This window comes from Onychomys torridus, chromosome 19 (genome assembly GCF_903995425.1).
Source record: "Onychomys torridus chromosome 19, mOncTor1.1, whole genome shotgun sequence".
NCBI classification, from domain to species: domain Eukaryota; kingdom Metazoa; phylum Chordata; class Mammalia; order Rodentia; family Cricetidae; genus Onychomys; species Onychomys torridus.
The window spans coordinates 54,141,585-54,161,575 of NC_050461.1; the positions used below are offsets into that span (position 1 = coordinate 54,141,585).

Consider the following 19,991-nt stretch of genomic DNA (forward strand, 5'->3'; position numbering starts at 1 on the left):
TGCATGGAAAAAAGAAAAGAAGAATAATAAGTTTCATACTTTTGGAGCATTTGAGATTCTTTGTTTGTTTTTTGGATTTTTTTGAGACTGGATTTCTCTGTGTAGTTTTGGTGCCTGTCCTGTATCTCACTCTATAGACTAGGTGGTCCTTGAACTCACAGAGATCTGCCTGCCTCTGCTTCCCAAGGGCTGAGATTGAAGGCATGCACTACCACCACCACCACCTGGCTCTTTCTTTAAAAAAATAAAAAGTGTGTGTGTGTGTGTGTGTGTGTGTGTGTGTGTGTACTGTACATATGTGTGTATACATGTATGTAAGTGTGTTTATTTTTATATATGTGGTGTTTTGTCTATGTGTATGTCTATATACTGCATGCATGCCTGGTGCCCAGGGAGACCAGAAAGAGCATTGATCCCCTAGGACTATAGTTACAGACCATTGTTAACCAGACTGTTGTATGTGGGTGCTGGAAACTCAGGTCCTCTAAGGACAATATGTGCTTTTAATCGCTGAACCACCTCTCTAGCTAGTGATAACACTGTCTATGTCAGGTCTCTGTTATGGAGCTCATATTCAGCTATGTTAGCACTATCATATTCACTAATCATTTCTGAGCACTAAGTACCTTGAGGATGGGAACTAGGAAAGGTGTGTGTGTGTGTAGTTACTTACCTAAATATTTATGTCATTTATTGTTTAAAGAACAGGTACCTTATATAATAATACCTTTCTTCAATAGTATCTTGTTAGTTTAATTTAGAATTTTTTAATTTTTAATTTTAATGCTGTAGCCCAACTGGCTTTGAACATGTGCAATCCTTGAGGCAAACTTCTTACCTTTAATTCCTGAGACCTTGAATTACAGGCATGAGCCACTACCCTCAGCCAGAAAATTTTCTGATTCCTTGTCTGGTCTTGAACTCATAGAGATCCACCTGCCTCTTGCTCCTGAGAACAAAAAAGTGAATAATTTTATGTGTTTTTCCCTTCTAGCCTAACCTCAGATTAATGACACTAATTAATACAGTTTCTAAGCTTTTGACACTTGTCCCATTGGTTAGTATTTTTCCAGCAAACACACTAAGGGAATGTAGGCAGAGTTTTCTGTGTCCTGGCAGTTGCTTCTAATAACCACTCAGAGACTTATTATTAATTATACATGGTCGGCCAATAGTGCAGGCTTATTGCTAACTAGCTCTTACAACTTAAAGTAACCCATTTCTAGTAATCTATGTGCAGCCTAAAGGCTCATGGCTTTTACCTCTCCTGAATGTCCTCCTTTCTTTCCATCTGTCTGGTGACTCCTCAGACTCTGCCCTTCTTTTTCCCAGCATTCTCTCTACCCCAGAAATCCTGCCTAGCCATCGGCCAATCAGCTTTTTATTAACAGTGAGAGTAATACATATTTACAGTGTATGAAGAATTGTTTCACAGGAAAGAAAGATCATAGATGCAGGTGTATCAGAAACTTGCAGAGGAGTTCACTCTTTGCTCTTCATCATATAATTCAACTTAAAGCATTTCAAAGTTTGACTCCATCCCTTCTCTGCTGCTACTTTTCCTTTTTAATAAAGGAAAACATTTATTTAAAGTGGCTGCGCACAGTTTCAGAGGTTTAGTCCATTATCATGGCAGGAGCATGGTGGCCTGCAAGCAGACATGGTGCTGGAGAAGGAGCTTCTACATCTTGATATGTGGGCAACAGGGAGTAGAAAATCCTCTTCTCTGCTTCTTTTTTTTGTTTGTTTTGTTTTGTTTTTCCAGACAGGGTTTCTCTGTAGCTTTGCAACTTTCCTGGAACTCACTCTGTATCCCAGCTTAGCCTCAAACTAACAAGGATCCACCTGGTTCTGCCTTCCAAGTGCTGGGATTAAAGACGTGTGCCACCACCGTGTGCTCCTTCTTTTAAGGAAGTGGTTTGTTTTGTTTTTGCCAACTGAAGGATATCTCAGGTGAATTACAGACAGGCATTTGTTGGTTCTAATTTTGTTATATGGATTTAACTTTATTTTTTACTTTCTGAGAAAAGGCCTTACTATGTAGTATAGACTGGCTTGGAATTCACTATGTAGTTCAGACTACTATGAACTGACCATTTGGTTCATGCTAGTCTAAAATTTAATATGTCCCCAGACTAGCCTCAAATTAATTGTAAACGTTCTGCTTCAATTGACAAAATGCTGGGATTATAGGTGTGAGTTACCACACCAGCATGATTTTCTACATAGCATTTATGCAGAGAATTTGTGTTTAAGTAACCCCCCTTTTTGTTCTGAGTGTCATATGCCTAGCCTCTGGAAGCAAAATGCTCTACATGTCTGAATTACGCCTTGTGTTTACAGGCAGCATAACTAGCTGGCTCTTACCCTTGGTCTTAACTACATTTCTTGCTGACTAGGAGGAAAAGTCTGGCCCTCTCTAGAGATGAAGATCTTGAGGTTCTGTGTTAAGGTGTTGGGAACTTGCTTGTGGAGGAGTTGCACAAGGTGCCATCTGTCCCAGGTCTAGAGTGCCAGGCAGAGAGGGAGACAGGCATCTGTGCTGCTGAGAGAACTTAGCTGGCCTGAAGGCATGGGAGGTGGCGGGCCATCTCCTTGCACTCAGCCCTCACTTGTCCGTGATGTTTTACCTTTCCCCTTGATGGCTTAGAGGCTCCTGTGTTCCTTGTTCCAGGTTGTGGGCAGAATCCTACTCGACAAGCCAGTGTGGGGGCAGGGATCCCCTACTCGGTTCCAGCATGGAGCTGCCAGATGATCTGTGGCTCAGGCCTAAAAGCCGTGTGCCTTGCAGCCCAGTCCATAGCCATAGGTGACTCCAGCATTGTGGTTGCAGGAGGCATGGAGAACATGAGCAAGGTAAGTGCAGAGGTGCCCACCATCCTCCTCAGCCATGGTGCATGTCCTGTTGAGGAGCACAGAAAGCGACTCAGCCTGAACCCCTGCTTGAATGGATGTTCATTGTTCTCCAGGTTGCATGAGAAATCCTATGTGAAGAACAGCCTGTCAGCCAGGCAGTGGAGGCAGAGGATAACTTCTCTAAGGTGTTGTTCCAGAGTGTTTTCTGAAAGGAACCCACAAGATTAGTTGTTGCTGCCACTGCTTACTATGTAGCGGAGGCTAGCCCAGGACTTGCTGTGTAGTCTAACCTAGCCTTAAGTGCTTGCCTCTCCAGCACTGCCTACTGAGTGCTAAGATTATAAGCATAAGCTACTGTACCCAGAAAAACCTTTTTAAATTTCTGGATATTTTCCAAGTATCCAAAACTTAACTTTCTCTCTTTCCTTTCCTTCCTTCCTTCCTTTATTTTGATTTTTTGAGGCGGGGCTTCTCTGTGTAGCCTTGACTGTCCTGGATCTCACTCTAGATCAGGCTGTCCTGAACTCAGAGATCCTCCTGCCTCTGTTTCCGGAGTGCAGGGATAAAAGGCATGAACCACTACCACCTGGCCAAAACTTTTTGGTTTTTTGAGACAGGGTTTCTCTGTAGTTTTGCACCTTTCCTGGAACTCACTTTGTAGACCAGGCTGGCCTCGAACTCACAAAGATCTGCCTGGCTCTGCCTCCCGAGTGCTGGAGTTAAAGGCATGCGCCACCACTGCCTGGCCCAAAACTTTTTTTTAAGAGTTGTCTTCTTTACAACTTTAAAGGTTTAAAAGCTCCTTTTTATCATGCCCAAAAAGTTAATAAACATGTCTATTATAGGAAATTCTTCTTGAGAACACTAAAACAACTATCTCACAGGCTGTCGTCCTTAGGAAGTTGACAAGGTTGTGAAGGCCACCTGAATCATCCAGATTCATAATTCAACTCCTCTACTTATTATCAAAGAATAAAAATTAGGTAGTTCAACAAAGGAGCAACTGCTTGGTTATGTCAAAATCTTGGTTAGGTCCCCAGATTTTCCACTTGACATGCTGTCAGGGTTTTCATTTCCATGATGGGCTCTTTCCCATCATGCACTTCTCTCATTCTCCTCTTCTTAAAACTAATAATAATAATAGAGGGTGGGTGTGGCGGGCACACTTAAACAGAAATTATAGTACATAAAATAAAACACATTTCTCACCCATATTACTGGGAAGTGGGCACATGCCCCCACACCAGGTGGAGCCAAGGACAACTGCTGGAGTAGATTCTCTCCTTCCACCAGGGGGGTTGTGGGGACTGAACTCAAGTTGTCAGACTTGGTGCCAGTGCCTGTATGTACTGAGCCATCTCGCTGGCACTGCCTTGCTTTCCTTTCCTTTTCTTTTCTTTTTTTTTTTTTCCACCTTTTGGTTTCACTTATTTCATTTATTTGTTTGTTTATTTCACTTATTTATTATTTTCATTTACTGTTTTTAAGACACGATCTTTGGGTAACTGTAATCTATGCTGTAACCTGCTCTGTAGACCAGGCTGGCCTCAAACTCAGATACTTGTCTCTGCTTCCTGAGTGTAGGGATCAAAGGTGTGCACCACCATGCCACTTCCCCAAACCCCAGAATTTAGACAGGGTCCTATGTAGCTTGAACTGCCCTGGAACTCCCCATGTATTCCAGGTTGGCCTCAGATTCACAGAAATCACTGCCCACACCAGTGCTGGCACTGCCTTGTTTTGGAGAGATGAATCTAAATGTTCTTTTTTTTTTTGAGCTGAGGACTGAACCCAGGGCCTTGTGCTTGCTAGGCAAGCGCTCTACCACTGAGCTAAATCCCCAACCCCTAAATGTTCTTTGAACAGAGTGGGACAGTGGAACGGATGAGCTGTGCTGTTTACAATTCCTAGTTCATACTCGATTGAACTTCCAGAGAGAATGGCCCACAGCTGAAAGTATTAGAGCAACTGAACTCAACAAGTCAGGTAGGATTCTGTGCAGCCTGCTCCTAGACACAGCTCATCAGCCCAGGGAACAGCGCATCCCTAGGCAGTGTTCTTTCTCCTTTTGACCTGGAGCCAGAGCGAGCTCAGAACAGCCCACACACAAATAATCCAGACCATAATCTGCACACAGAGCACAAGGAGCCTCGGGAGGTCAGGTCCCTACCATGTCAGGGCCCAGACCAGAGGGAAACAGGAGATAGGCTGGCTTGTTTTGGACTTGCTTTCCCTCTGTGAGGAAGAGTCAGTCACATGTTGCCCCTTAACCTTCCTGTCATGGCCCTTGATCAGGAGGGACCCCAGGGACCAGACCTTGTTGATCTGCTTGAGGGTAGGACATGTAAAAGCCACCCCTGGTGAAGCATGCCCAGTCCCTGCTGTTCAGGAGGCTGAGAAGCACATGAGCCCAGAAACTCAAGACCAGCCTAGATCACACAGCCAGACCTCACCTCAAAAACCAAAGGAGAGAACATGACCCAGGATCACAGGGAGCTGCCCCTGTCCGGGAGGCTTGCCATTCGGGTCTGTGTCACCCAGTGCTGTCCTTCAAGCTGGCCCTGCAGTGGACCAGTACCTTCTTGTTCAAGTAGCTCCAGGTCTGACCTTGGAAGCCACTGGTCAGAGATCAGTGAGCTCAGCAACTGCAGAGCTCAGGAGGAGGCCAAAGGTCACAAAGTGAGTGGAGTCCTTCTGGTTGGATATAGCAAAGTGCAGGCCTGCCTGCACCCAGGGCTGTGTGTGGTCACACAAGCCAACATGGCGTCAGTGCTGTGATTCCTAACTTACAGGTGGGAACAGTCGTTTTCATTCATAGATATCATTGTACTCTGATTCACCTCTCTTGACTCCTTGCCCATTATTACCTTTCCATTGTATGCAGGCTGCTTTTGAATTTCCGGAAGTCAAGACTACCTTCTCCTCAGAAACCCTCCTCTCAGTTGATATTGCAACCTGAGTATTCTCCCTGTGGGTATTCTCCTCTCAGAATAGATATTGGATGTGTTGGAGCAATGAGCAGTAGTGAAGGGCTTGTACTCTTCTTGCAGAGGACCCAAGTTCAGTTCCTAGCATCCATGTCAGGGGCCTCACAACTGCCCACAGTCCAGCTCCAGGGCGTCCAATACCCTCTGGTCTCTTTGGTGTGCACTCTTGTGGTGCCCATAAAGTCATTCAGGCAGACACACACACACACGCACACAACGTTTTTTAAAGTAGGCACATGATTCTGGCTTTTATGCCATCTCCTTAGGTAATACTTGTCTCTCTAGAAGGAAAGAATAGAACCACAAGGAATGAAGACACAGAATGGACAGGCTTGAGAGAGAAACGGGCAAGTTACAGAGGAATAGACTGCTAAGAGAAGGCAGGTGGGATTGTCTGCTAATGCCAAGAGGTTTCGGGCCCTGACCTGGGGAGCAGGTAGTAGGGAGAAGGGCTTGATGGGTAGAGGGAGGAAGCACTGTCCAGACCAGTCTGAGTCTGAGTGGGATCCTAAGGAGAGGGCTGATGACAACCAAGTCTAACTTGTTCTTACTTCCTGTTTCCAGGCCCCTCACTTGGCTCACCTGAGAGCAGGAGTCAAGATGGGGGAGATGGCGCTGGCTGACAGCATCCTCTGTGATGGTCTCACAGATGCGTTTCACAACTATCACATGGGCATTACAGGTGAGGCTGATGCGGCTGCAAACACCAGCTTTAAAGAGGTTGACGAGAGAGCATGGGACAGTGAGGCTTGTGGCATAAGTTCTGAGTCTGGCGACCATCAGGTTACCATATTGCCCAATGTCTGCATTAGTGAGGAAGCTGAGACATACCGAAGCTCACAGAGAGTCCTGGGATATATGTGGTGTTGGATCTTCATGGAGCTTCCCTAGGTTTCCCTGTGGTCTGATTCTGGAGAGCTTGTTACAACGGTAAATGTCATTGATCAGAGCAGAACTTTGGTGGTTAGACCTTACACACAGGCAAGGTGAGAGGTCATGTATTCCCAATGTATGTAGCTCACTCATTCTATCCTTAACATTCCCATTCCCTGTAGTGCCTGCTGAAAGTATGACCCACATTTCACTGGCAGAGGGCAGATACCAGTACAAAACAGCCACAGATGACATAGGATTGAAGAGAAACAGGAAAGCCAAGACGACAGATTTTCACCTGATTTTAAGGTCATAAGAGCCAAAAGTGAGACAGTAATAGAAAATTAAGTTAGGAACCTGAACAGGCAACAAGTGACTTTGCTAATGCCATAGCTGAGCTACCAGTACAAAGATGACTATTATCTTGACCACTGATGATAGATCAGTGGTCAAGAGTACTGGCCTTGTTGCAAAGGATCTGAGTTTGGTTCCCAGCACCCACATCAAGTGGCTTATAAGCATCTGTAACTCCAGTTCCAGGGGATCCTGTGCCTTCTGGCCGCCCCAAGTACTGCATGTGCATGGTGCACATAAGCTAGTTCAACCTCACACACATACACATAAATTAAAAAAATCTTTTAAAGAACTTAGCTGGGCACTGTGGCACACACCTTTAGCCTCAGCACCTGAGAGGCAATGACAGACAGATCTCTGGGTTTTAAGGCTAGCCAGGGATATACCACATTTACAAAATGTGTCTAAAACAAAAACAAGAAAGACTTAAGACATGACTATTATGTATAGGCCTGAAAGCTCTAGTTCAGGGGCTGGAGAGATGGCTCAGCAGTTAAAAGCAGTTACTGCTCTTGTAGAGGACCTGTGTTCAATTCCTACCTCCCACAAAGTGACTTCATGGGATCCAAGGGCACCAAGCATGCATATAAAACATTCAAGCATAAAATTCAATAAATTAATTAATTTTAAAAAGTGTTTAAAAGAAAACTGTATTCCAAAATGTTCATCCTGCCCAGGAAGCTGATGGTCCAAGGCACCAGCACATCCTAGGAAGCTCAGCAGCATGCAGGCCACTGTGAAGTGTCCACTCTCCTCAGTGTGCTCCTCCTCACAGACAGCTCTTTGGTGTGGGTGTAGAATCGTACCCGCATTTTCTCTTGATACGCTCTACCTGTGGATCCTTGGTGTCGAAGAACGTTATGATTCTTCTGGACCAGTCCCTTCATGTCATCAAATAAAGAAGCCGAGCCCACGGACACTGGCTTGTCAGAGAAGGACTAGCGGATAAACTAGTTCTTCTGGTAACACAGCCGTATTTTCAGTCACGTGTCTAGGTCAGCCGCCACCAAGAAGGTGATTGAAAGACCCTTTCTCAGGGGTAGCCCACGCCATCTGCATGTCAGATATTTACATTACGATTCACAATAGTTAGAGTTATGAGGGAGAACAAAATAATTTTATGGTTGGGAGTCTCCACAACATGAGGAACAGTAAAGGGTCTCAGCATTGGGAAGGTTGAAAACCACTGGTCTCGGTCCTGTGTCCTATGTTGACAGATGAAGCAATTAGAAAATCAATACTTTTACAATATATAAACAAAGCTTAAACAGAAGTAACATTTGACCGTGAGATAAATAAACCCTGAGAGGTGAAGCAGCTTGTTCAAAAGCTGCAGCAGTGGCTGAGGTTCCATGAGAAGTATCAGTCATGAAGAGGGTAATAGGAAAAGGCTAAGCGTGGAAGCACAGGAGACCGTGTGTGGGAATGCAAGGAGGCCTCGAGGATGTGTCAGACAGGGACTCGAGGCTTTTCTGCTCCGTGAGGACAGCAATGCAGAGAGCTAAAGAGCACCCGCAGACCATGGGGGTGCTATAGCTCTTATCTGGATCTTATCCAGTTTCTCAAGTGATACTCAGACTACCTGCCTGAACATCACCAAGATGGTCATTAAAATTTAGATCCTGAAGCTAGAGGCAGAGTTTCCTGTTAGAGCACTTGTTTAGCATGTGCAGTCCCAGGCTCTATCCAGAACAAACAAACAAACAAAATGTAGAAAGTTCATCTCCAAGGGCACGAAGCATAACTGATTATCCATAACCAAGATAAACTGATTATCACCTGTGCCGACAAGCCATTATTCAGTGAGGAAACACAAGCCGATGCAATGGAAGAGAGGGCCCCTACTCTTCGGAAATATCTAGCCCTGGGTTAGATGGCTCAGTGTCAAAAGTGCTTGCTGTGGGGGCAGGAGAAATGGCTCAGTGGTTGAGAGCACACTGGCTGTTCTTCCAGAGGCCCTGAGTTCAATTCCTTGGAACCATATGGTGGCTCACAATGGCTCCGTAATGAGATCTGGTGCCCTCTGCTGGCCTGCAGGCATACATGCAGGCAGAACACTATACATAATAAATGAATGAATCTTTAAAAAGAACGTGTTTGTTGCTGCACTTATGGAGGACCAGAGTTCAGTCCCCAGAAGCCATATCAGGAGGCTCAGTTCCAGACATCTGATGCTGTGTTCTGGCCTCCTCAGGCAACTGCACACATGTGCACATATAGACACACATACACACAAAATAAATAATAAATCTTCACAAAGTAAAAAACCGATATCAGACTTAAGGAGCACAGAAAGTCTAAAGATATAAAGAGATTTATAGTGAAGAGCACCAGATCCTAAGCAATGCAATGGCCTGAAACTCAGAGATGCTGCTGCCTGCTGTGTGTTATCATGCCCAGCAAGCTGGTTTATTGTTAAGTCTTACTATGACAAAAGGTAAAGTTTGAAGATTAGCTACGAAATAGTATTAATGTTAAATTTTCTGATTTAACTTTTTAAAAAAATGAGAGAAAACCTGCTATAGTTCCCTCCCTCCACCATGTTCATCCAAGGTCAAACTCAAATCATCATGCTTGGCAGCAAACATGTTATCCTGTGAGTTCTCCACAGAGGGAAAACCTATGGACTTACACTTTCCGGAAGGTTCATGTAGAGAATGCTAAGTAAATGAAGTAAAAGTATCAGTGGTGAAACCTGGATACAGATTTCTGGAAGTTTGCAGACAGAGAGGGAAAGAGGCTTAAATGTGAGTAACTTGAGCTACCAAAACCCAGCTCACGAATATGCTGTTATTGCCTTTTCTTCTCCTCAGCTGAAAATGTAGCCAAAAAATGGCAAGTGGGTAGAGAAGCCCAGGACCAGGCTGCAGTTCTGTCCCAGAACAGGGCAGAGCATGCACAGAAAGCTGGACACTTTGACAAGGAGATTGTACCGGTGTTGGTGTCTTCCAGAAAAGGTGAGTGTGGAGAGCACAGTAAACATGAGCCTGTTTGCAGCATCAATAACGCCTGCAAGGATGGTATGTAGGGCCGTTTGTGAACTGGTCTTTACAAGTTGTAAAGGTGTAGACTTTATACATCTGAATGTGAGCAAGCAGATGGTGATGTGTTATTATTGTTGTTCGCTTTGTTTGTTTGGTTGGTTGGTTGATTAGTTTTTCAAGAAAAGATTTCTCTGCATTGTCCTCGTGGTCCTGGAACTCACTCTGTAGACCAGGCTGGCCTTGACCTCACAGAGATCTGCCTGCTTCTCCCTCCTGAGTGCTGAGATCAAAGGTGTGCACCACTACTGCCCCACATGTTGTTGCTTTGAGACATGGTCCTCCTGTGTAGCTGTGGTTGGCCTAGAGCTCACTCTGTAGACGAGGCTGGCCTCCAACTGGTGGGTGATCCTCCTGCTTCTGCCTGCCGAGTGCTGGGATTACAGGTGAGCCACCACACCTGGATGGAAAATGCTGTCTACGTGGGATATGGTCAATGGGAAACTGTCCAGTGTGTGTCTAGTGGGTTCCACGAGGAGGGGAGCATCAGTTTGTAGTTGTCAGGAGACAGCAGCTTTCCAAACCTCTCAGGAATGGCGTCTATTCTGCAGAGTTGATCTTGTGTCTTACATTCATATTCTAAAGGGAGCACTTTTTTTTTTAAAGATTTATTTTACCTTATTTTCAAGTTTGTGCCTATGTCTGTGAGTATATGCACACATATGTGTATGGATACGCTTGGAGGCTGTTTGAAGGCCTTGGATCCCTAGGAGCTGGAGTTATAGGTACTTATGAGCTGCTGGAGATAGGTGCAAATTCTGGTCATGATGAGTGAGCAGCAAGCACTCTTAAAGGTGAAACAATCTCTCCAGCTCCTTAAGCATCATGTTAGGGTACTGTCCATGCTCTAAAGCAGAATCTGCAGACAGTTCCCTTATCAATAACTGACCGGCTGGAGAGATGGCTTAGAGGTTAAGAGCACCGACTGTTCTTCCAGAGGTCCTGAGTTCAATTCCCAGCACCTACATGGTGGCTCACAACCATCTGGAATGAGATCTGGCGCCCTCTTCTCTATACATAATAAATAAATAAATCTTTAAAAAAAATTGATATCCATGCTCAGCTAAGAGGGTGGATTGTTCCACTCCTGACTCACTCAGTTTTAGCCAGCTCAATGCAACCACAAACCCATGTACACACAATACAAATACCTCTGTCCTTAGGAAGGCCTGTGGATTTGGAACACAGCCAGACTTTCTCATGAAGAGTTCTCATGGGGTAGCATGTATTAATTCTAGTAATTCCTACTGGAATGGAAGTGGGTAAACGTTAATAAACCTTTCTACCAAATATGAATCCTCTTGTTTCTGATACCGAAATCCGAACACTCTGCCTTCTCTGTCCTAATCCCAGGGAACTGGTTTTACTTTTTTCAGGTCTTACTGAAGTGAAAATTGATGAGTTTCCTCGCCATGGGAGTAACATGGAAGCCATGGGCAAGCTAAAACCTTACTTTCTTACTGATGGGACAGGAACCGTTACCCCAGCTAATGCATCAGGTTCGATTTCTGAAGGGCTCTGAGGGAAAGTGCCAACTCTGGTGAGGTCTACCAAGTGATGATGTCTTTCTACACAAAATGATTCCTAAAGCTGGGTTGAAGGGCAAAGCTTCAGTTTCTATATGCCTGGCTATTTAATCTATACTTAAGTGATTTGCTTTCTTGACATCTAGATTAAACATACAAGTGAAAAGAATAAAATTGAAACTATGAAGTTGTCTGGGCGATGGTGGTACACACCTTTAATCCCAGTACTCTGTTAGTTCGAGGCCAACCTGGTCTACAGATTGAGTTCCAGGACAGCCAGGGCTACATAGAGACACCCTGTCGGGGGAGGGGAAACTGAAGTTGCCATGGTGAGGCACTCCTTTAATCCCTGCACTGCACCAGAGTTCTGTGAGGTTGAGACCAGCCTGGTACAGATAGGGAGTTCTAGGCCAGCCAAGGCTAGAGAGAGCCTGTCTCAAAAGAAAAGAAACAAAAAACTTCAGAGTTTATTTTTCTTCTTACTTTTCCAGTTCCAGAAAGTTCTCAGGATCTGTGAGTGAGCCCTAGGCTTGTTTCTTTAGTTTCCTTCCATCTTCCTCCCCATTGCTTTAAGAGACTCTTGTAATGTTGTGTGGTCAATATCATATTCTAGACTTTACCATCTTCCCCCCCCACCCCCAGACAGAGTTTCTCTGTGTAGCCCTGACTGTCCTAGACAGTCTCTGTAGACCAGGCTGGCCTTGAACTCACAGAGGTCTGCCTGCCTTTGTCTCCCAAGGGCTGGGACTAAAAGGCATGCGCCAACTCCACCAGTGACTTTGACCATTTCTGAGTAACTTGTCAGCAGCTTAATGGTTTCAGGTAGAAAAGGTGGCCCTGGGTTAAACCTGGGCTTAAAGAGCACTGTAGAAACCAAGTCACCTGTTTACAGGGATAAACGATGGTGCCGCTGCTGTGGTTCTCATGAAGAAGACAGAAGCTGAGAGTCGAATGCTGAGACCTTTAGCAAGAATAGTTTCCTGGTCACAGGCTGGTGTGGAGCCTTCCATTATGGGAGTAGGACCAATTCCAGCCATCAAGCAAGCCGTGAGTCTTACTCTACCCTTTTGTTTGTTTGTGACAGAGTTCTGTGTAGCCCAGGCTGCCTTCAAACCTACTGTGTGCTCAGGACAACTCTGAACAACCTTGGACTCCTTGGCCTTCAGCCTCTCCCTCCCAACTCCTGCAAATGTGTCTGCCTCATCTTTGCAGACCTCATCCTTGGCTTTGGTGATGCTGTGAGTGCTGCTAACTGTAGCTCTGCACAAGCTCTTCTTAAACCTCTCCATCCCTTTCCACTCTGACGTGTAAGGACATGCTTGATTTTGTTACTTCTACAAGCTTATTTGCCTTTTGGGAAAACATGGTATTCCCCAGGCCTTAAGTGAATTTAGTTCTCTCCCTAACATTTGGATCACATATTTGTGTATGCCCTTGTGTCTTGGGGTTTGTCTGAAGGTAGAAGACACATTGTTGTTCCATCTTAAAAAAAAGAAAGAAAGAAAGAAAAAAGCCAGGCAGTGGTGGCACATGCCTTTAATCCCAGCAGTTGGGAGGCAGAGGCAAGTGGATCTCTGAGTTAGAGGCCAGTCTGAGCTACGGAGTGAGTTCCAGGACAGCCAGGGCTACACAGAGAAACCATGTCTTGAAAAAACAAACAAACAAACAAACAAACAAACAAACCAGGGGGGCTGGAGAGATGGCTCAGAGGTTAAGGGCACTGCTTGCTCTGCCAAAGGTCCTGAGTTCAATTCCCAGCAACCACATGGTGGATCCCAACCATCTATAATGAGATCTGGTACCCTCTTCTGGCCTACAGGGATATGTGCAGACAGAACACTGTATACATAATAAATGAATCTTTAAAAAAAGAAAAAGAAAAACAAAAAAACACAAAACCAACCTATATACTTGAAGTTTGGAGAGATGGCTTAGTGATTAAGAGCACTGGCTGCTTTTCCAGGGGACCTGGGTTCAATTCCCAGCACCCATGTGGAAACTCACAACCATTTATAACTCTAGTCCCTGGGGATCTCAGGCCCTCTTCTAAAACCCACAGGCATCAGGCATGTATGTGGTGTACTTACATACAGGCAAAAAACACTCATCACAAAATAAACATTTTTAAATATATTTTTTAAAAACTATATTTATTTGTCTGTGTCTGTGTGCGTCTGTGTTGAGAGCCAGGCCAATCCAAGGCTTCTCAGATGCCCAGTTGATAGGACAAAGGGAAACTAGTTTTGTGTCCTTGCCCAGGGACAGATGTGGCAAGATCCTTGAAGGAGTTAAGGATTCAGTTCCTGGAAACCTGTTTTTTCCCCATGAAGAAACTAGAATTATCAGTCCCAAGGCCACTGTGTGCTCGATCTGTGGCATGCTTGAGATACCCTGTGTTCCCCGTGTGCAGTGTTGCTCGGTTAGCTTCCTGCTGACTGTGTTCCGTTGTCCCATTTCTACCCTAGAAACTGCATATAAGGTGCTTCTTAGATAGTTTGCTTAGCATAAGAGATAGCTTGTGTAAAACATCCTGGCCTCAGCTTTCCTATCTTCTTATCTCCTAGTCACCATATCTAGGACCCTGTCACTGAAGAAGAATGACCTGCAGGTCCAGGGTGTGTGTGTGTGTAGGCTTGGTGCACATGTGGAAGTCAGGACAACTTGCAAGAGTTGTTCTTGCCTTATATTTGTGGGACCTGGAGAACTCCGAAGTGAGGCCTGTCATTGAGACCACTCACTATACCCTTCCCCTGCATTTTTGAGACAGTCTCACAATAGCCTGGAATTTTCCAAGCAGGCTAGGTGGCTGTCTGGCCCCAGAGATCTGCCCATCACAACCTTCCCAGCAGTGTGATCACAGGTGCCTCACCATGCCTCATGGAGTTTTTGTTGTTATTTTGATATTTTGAGACAGGCTTTCTCTGTGTAGCCCAGGCTGGCCTGGAACTCCCAGAGATCCACCAGCCTCTGTTTCCTGAGCATTGGGATTAAAGGTGTGTGCCACCATCACCCAGCATACTTTTTTTTTTCCAATGTAGGTTCTGGGGATTGATGTCAGGACATTTGTACTTTACCCATTGGACCATTTTCTCCAACCCCAGATTATTTTTTATTTTAATTTTATTTTATATGCATGGATGTTCTGCTTGTATTTATGTCTACAAACCGCTTGTACCAGTGGAGGTGTCGGATCCCTTGGAACTGGAGTTACAAACTTTATTACCAGCCACCATGTGAGTGTGGGATCCAGACATGGGTCATCAGGAAGAGCATCTGCTGCTGAGCCATCTCTCCAGCCCCTCGACAAAAAGTCAGATCCAAGTGTGCTGTATCACCTGCATATAACAGATTCTATTTGTTTCATATTTAGGACAGTTTAGACTTTCTACATTAAGGGGTGTGTTAGAGTACATCCTTTTGGATTTTTTTTAAAGATTGATTTATTTATTATGTATACAGAAGAGGGCACCAGATCTCATTACAGATGGTTGTGAGCCACCATGTGGGTGCTGGGAATTGAACTCAGGACCTCTGGAAGAACAATCAGTGCTCTTAACCTCTGAGCCATCTCTCCAGCCCCCATCCTTTTGGTTTTAGGCTGGGCCTTGCTCTTTATTAAGTTAGACATTGTCCTGCTAAGCTCCTGAGGTGCTAAAATTACCGGTGTGTGACCACATCACCCTAGAGCACATCATCCACCTTCTGAGTGGAGTCAGCTTCACTCAGGGCTCATCTAGAACAATCCATACTGACCTTGGTTGTAGGTGGGTTCATTATACAGGCTGACTGCAGCCTCTTCAGCCCTTGGTTTACAGACAGAAGCCACCATAGCACACCTACTTCTTAGGCAGTTTCCTAAGAAGTGTTCTTTGAGGGGTACGTTACATATATCAGGCATATTTTTTCTTGGTTTTGAATTATTATTTGTGTGTGTGTGTGTGTGTGTGTGTGTGAGAGAGAGAGAGAGAGAGAGAGAGAGCGAGCAGATGCCCATCGAGGCCACAAGAGAGCATGTGGTGCCATAGAGCTGGAGTTACAGGGATTTGTGAGCCACCCAACATGAGTGCTGGGATCTGAAGTCTCATGCTCATGATAGAGCAGCAGGTATTCTTAACCACTGAGCCATCTCTCCAGCACTTCATGTGTATACCTTTATGTTAGTAACGAATGATCTGACTTTGGCTCACCTTTCCTGTAGGTTGCAAAAGCAGGCTGGTCCCTGGAGGATGTTGATGTGTTTGAAATCAATGAAGCCTTTGCAGCAGTGTCTGTTGCAATAGCCAAAGAACTTGGATTAAACCCCGAGAAGGTAACCAACAAGAAGTTGTGCAGTTTGCCAATGAACTTGCACAATCCATGGTTAAGGTTGTAAAAAGCAACAAATGAGGTTATTTCCCAGGGCAGGTCACCTTGGCAAGAGATGAACAAATACTAGTTAAGTTTCAGTTGACTTATTTGTTGGTTTTCACAACAAAAAACTGAGTATATTCATAACAAATGAACAGGACATTCTAGAAACAAGGGAACCAGAGGTGTCGCAGGCAGCATTTACTCCTAAGCTTTACAGTGAAAGTTGAGTGTGAAAGGGTGGTTTGCTAGCATTAACACTGAGAGGAGAAAAATAAGACTGGGGGTGTTAGCCTGTGTCCACAGAAGACTGACTTAAGATCCTCTCCTTTCCTGTAGGTCAACATCGATGGAGGAGCCATTGCCTTGGGCCATCCTCTGGGAGCATCTGGCTGTAGGATTCTAGTGACCTTGTTACACAGCCTTGAGAGAAGGGGCGGGACACGTGGTGTGGCAGCCCTGTGCATTGGGGGTGGGATGGGGATAGCAATGTGTGTTCAGAGAGGATGACCTGCCTGACAGCCATCAGCCTTGAATGTTCTTGTTCAATCAGTGAAACACTAGATAGTAGGTGAAATCAGAGGGCCAAAGTGAAGACAGGAACCCAGGTGGACAGCTTGCTGGACTTTAATGTGAGTCACCCAAGGCTAAGACATTGCACCTGACACTGCTATAAATAAAAGGGAGATCCAATCAGTCATCAAGGGCTCCCGAGTGAACGGCATTTTCATAACTTCCATGTTTATTGTCTTTGCTTTCCGGGTGCAGTTTTATCGACTTTTTTTGTTTGTTTTGGTTCTGTTTTTTTGTTTGTTTTGAGACAGGACCTCACCATGTAGCCTGGAGATTGCTTTGTAGACCAGGCTGGTTTTGAACTCCCAGAGATTCACCTGCCTCTGTCTCCTGAGTACTGGGATTAAAACCATCATGCCTGGCCCCCAAAATGACCCATTCAAAGAATGGTGATTGCAGCTTCTGTTGCAAACTTGAGGCTTTTCACTTTTACTATGGTTGGTTCAAACACCCCTGCTTGCTTGTTGTCTCGTGGCTTCCCATTATTCAAATCAAGACCAATCCTGTGATGGTGGAAATCTGATTCAATGACCTCTTCCAAGCTGATGTGGAGTGTTCCAGCTATTCTAGTCCACAAGACTGGGAGTTCTAACAAGTGTACCTCTGGGAGTGGACAAGTGAGCAGCTGGTAGTTTTGATGTATTTGTTTCTCTCTGCTCTTGACTGGATAGGATGTTACCTGCTCTAAATTCCTGCCTTGACTTCCCCTAATGATGGACTGTAACCTGGACTTGTGAGCCAAATAAACTCTTTCCTCCCATATGCTGCTTTTTGTCAAGGAGTTTGCCATGACAACAGAAGTAGAGCAGAACATGAGAGTATGTGAAGGACAGAGAAGCGTGGTTTACAGTGTGTAACTGAGAGGTACAGCTAATGACTCCTGGAGCAAAATACGTGTTTGGGGCAGGTTGGGCAAGCAGAGTTCATTTATTATCGACATTCCTAACAAGCTTCTATGTTCCTCAGATGAATCTGCCAGGAGTTAGTCACATGCACTATGGCAATCATAAGCAAACTGTAATAGAGATGGATTCCAAAAGTCAGTTATTGAAGCCATGTGCTGCACCTGCATGATTGGTCAGTGATGGACCAAGTACACAACAGCAGTCCCCTAAGAGTATAATGGAGTGAAAAATGCCTCCCCCTGAGTGATGTCACACAGCTGTAGTCAGTGCAATACATCACTAGCGAATAGACTACAGCCCAGATAAGTTTGCACTGCACAGTGCATAGTCTTAGATGAAAGTTACAAAGATGTTAAAGGCATGCACCACCACCAGGCAGTTGTGGTCCGTGCCTTCAATCCCAGCACTCAAGAGGTGGAGACAGGCAGATTTCTGTGAGTTCAAGGCCAGCCTGGTTTACAGAGTGAATTCCAGAACAGCCAAAGCTACACAAAAAAACCCTGTCTCAACCACCAAAAAAAGTTACACACAGCATATGACACTTGATAATAAGCAAGAGACTTTGTGTACTCTGTACTTTTTACATCATTTTCTAATTTGTGATGTGAGGCCATTATGCTGACCACGCTGATAACTCTGTGGCTTAAGTGGTACACCTGTTTTAGACACCTGAAGCTAGGACATAATTCCTGGCTTGACTAATCATTATTATTTGTTTTCATTCTTTTAAGACAGGATTTCTCTGTGTACCCCTGGCTGTTTTAGAACTCACTTTGTAGACCAGGCTAGCTTTGAACTCAGATCTGCCTGTCCCTGCCTCCTGAGTGCTGGGATTAATGGTGTGTGCCACTACTGCCCCACTTGACAAATCATTATTTTAGAATATGCTCCTACAAAGTCAGCCACTCAGGCTAGGGCTACACATCAGGAACATGTTCTGCCTCTACCTCAGGAATGTGCAATACAAACTGTACAAACATTTAGCAGAAACAAGCCAAGGTTTATGTGTATCTATGTGTTCCCATGTTTGTGTATGTATGCACGTTCAGAGATTAGAGGTCTAGAGCATCAGATCCCCTGGAACTGGAGTTGTGAGTCATCATGTGGATGCTAGGACTGAACCTGGGTCTTCTGCAAGAACAGCAAGTACTCAACCTCTGAGCCATCTCTCCAGCCCCATTTTTAAATGGGGTGGGGCACTGCATATGAACACAGAGCTTGAGGAAGCCAAAGGCAACGGATACTCCTGCAGCTAGAGGTTACAGGTAGTTGTAAGGACATGTGGGTGCTGGGAATCGAAGTCTAATCCTAGGAAATTTAAATAGAGCCTGTCTGCTCATAGCAAATAGAAGGATTTCAGAGCTGCCAACATAAGGGGTGGTAACTGGGCTGGACATGATGTTTCCCGGGAAGCTGAATAAGGGAGAAGTTACAGTTAGTCCACAAAGGGGACTGAGGGACGGCCACAGAGTAGGGGGAAAATGGGATGGAAAGGGCCAGACTGCTGGGGGCCCTGCAGCTGACCTGTGAGGGAGTCAGGGGAAGGATGGCCAGAGCAGGTCCGCAGGAGGCATGGCACAAGGCATTGTGGGAAATGTAAGTAAAATGTTCTCTTTTCTATCTAAAGGTTAAATGAGACCAAGGGTGCTCCATCTTTAATTAGAAAAGACATCACCTGGCAAAAGTCCTTTCCCCAGTCAGCATTTTTCTCAGATAGTAGTATGGACTCAAGGTTACATCTGCTCTCAAAAGTTACACTTGAGTTAGCCAATGACATCAGAATGTAAGGTTAAGGCTAGGCGTGGTGGCACACAGCTTTAACCCCAACACTTGGGAGGAAGAAGCAAGTGGATCTCTAAGTTCCAGGCCAACCTGATCTACGTAGTGACTTCCAGGTCAGCTAATGGCTTCATTGTGAAATCATGTCTCAAAAGAGAAACGGGGGAGAGAGAAATAATTTTGGGGCTGGAGAGAGAGCTCACAGGTTACGAGTACTTATTCTTGCAGAGGACCTGAGTTAGTTCCCAGAAACCACATGGTGACTCAAAACCATCATAACTCCATTCCAGGGGATTCAAAGTTTTTCTGCCCCACCTGGGGATTCTGGAACATACATGGTACACATACATGCTTGCAGGCAGGCAGGCAAAAAAACCAAAACACTGATATGCATAAAATAAATCTGAAAATATTTATTCTTCTGGAAAAAAAAAAAAAAAAACCCGAGACCAAGCTCTAACCACCTGGAGTGAGGCATGGGCCCTTCCTGTCAGGAATGAAAGCCTAGCCTCAACCACAGCCTGCAGAATTTAACACAGTTCTACGACCTCTCCTAGAAATAAAACTTTTGGCTTGCCCACATACTGTGGATTGTGTGACCCATTGGTGTCAGGGACAGGACAACACACAGGACCCAGGCCCATGTCTAACATAAAGGTAGAAAGTGCTGGCAAATTCTGACTTTGGCCACGGGCATTTTAAACAGCAGTGATCCATGGCCCTAAGGGACCTTTAGTGAGGATCCACAGA

The 19,991-nt window shown here is 45.0% G+C and overlaps 1 protein-coding gene across 1 annotated transcript in view; it reads left to right on the top strand.

Moving 5' to 3' along the window:
* Window positions 1-16,684, top strand: part of LOC118570189 (acetyl-CoA acetyltransferase, cytosolic) — a 19,575-nt gene extending 2,891 nt beyond the window's left edge. The window contains exons 3-9 of the mRNA XM_036168534.1: window positions 2,675-2,856; window positions 6,408-6,525; window positions 9,884-10,027; window positions 11,488-11,610; window positions 12,530-12,684; window positions 15,836-15,946; window positions 16,324-16,684. Coding sequence (XP_036024427.1) covers window positions 2,675-2,856; window positions 6,408-6,525; window positions 9,884-10,027; window positions 11,488-11,610; window positions 12,530-12,684; window positions 15,836-15,946; window positions 16,324-16,494 — 1,004 coding nt within the window. The 3' untranslated portion in view covers window positions 16,495-16,684. The remainder of the gene's footprint in view (window positions 1-2,674; window positions 2,857-6,407; window positions 6,526-9,883; window positions 10,028-11,487; window positions 11,611-12,529; window positions 12,685-15,835; window positions 15,947-16,323) is intronic.
* The last annotated feature ends 3,307 nt before the right edge of the window (window positions 16,685-19,991 follow it).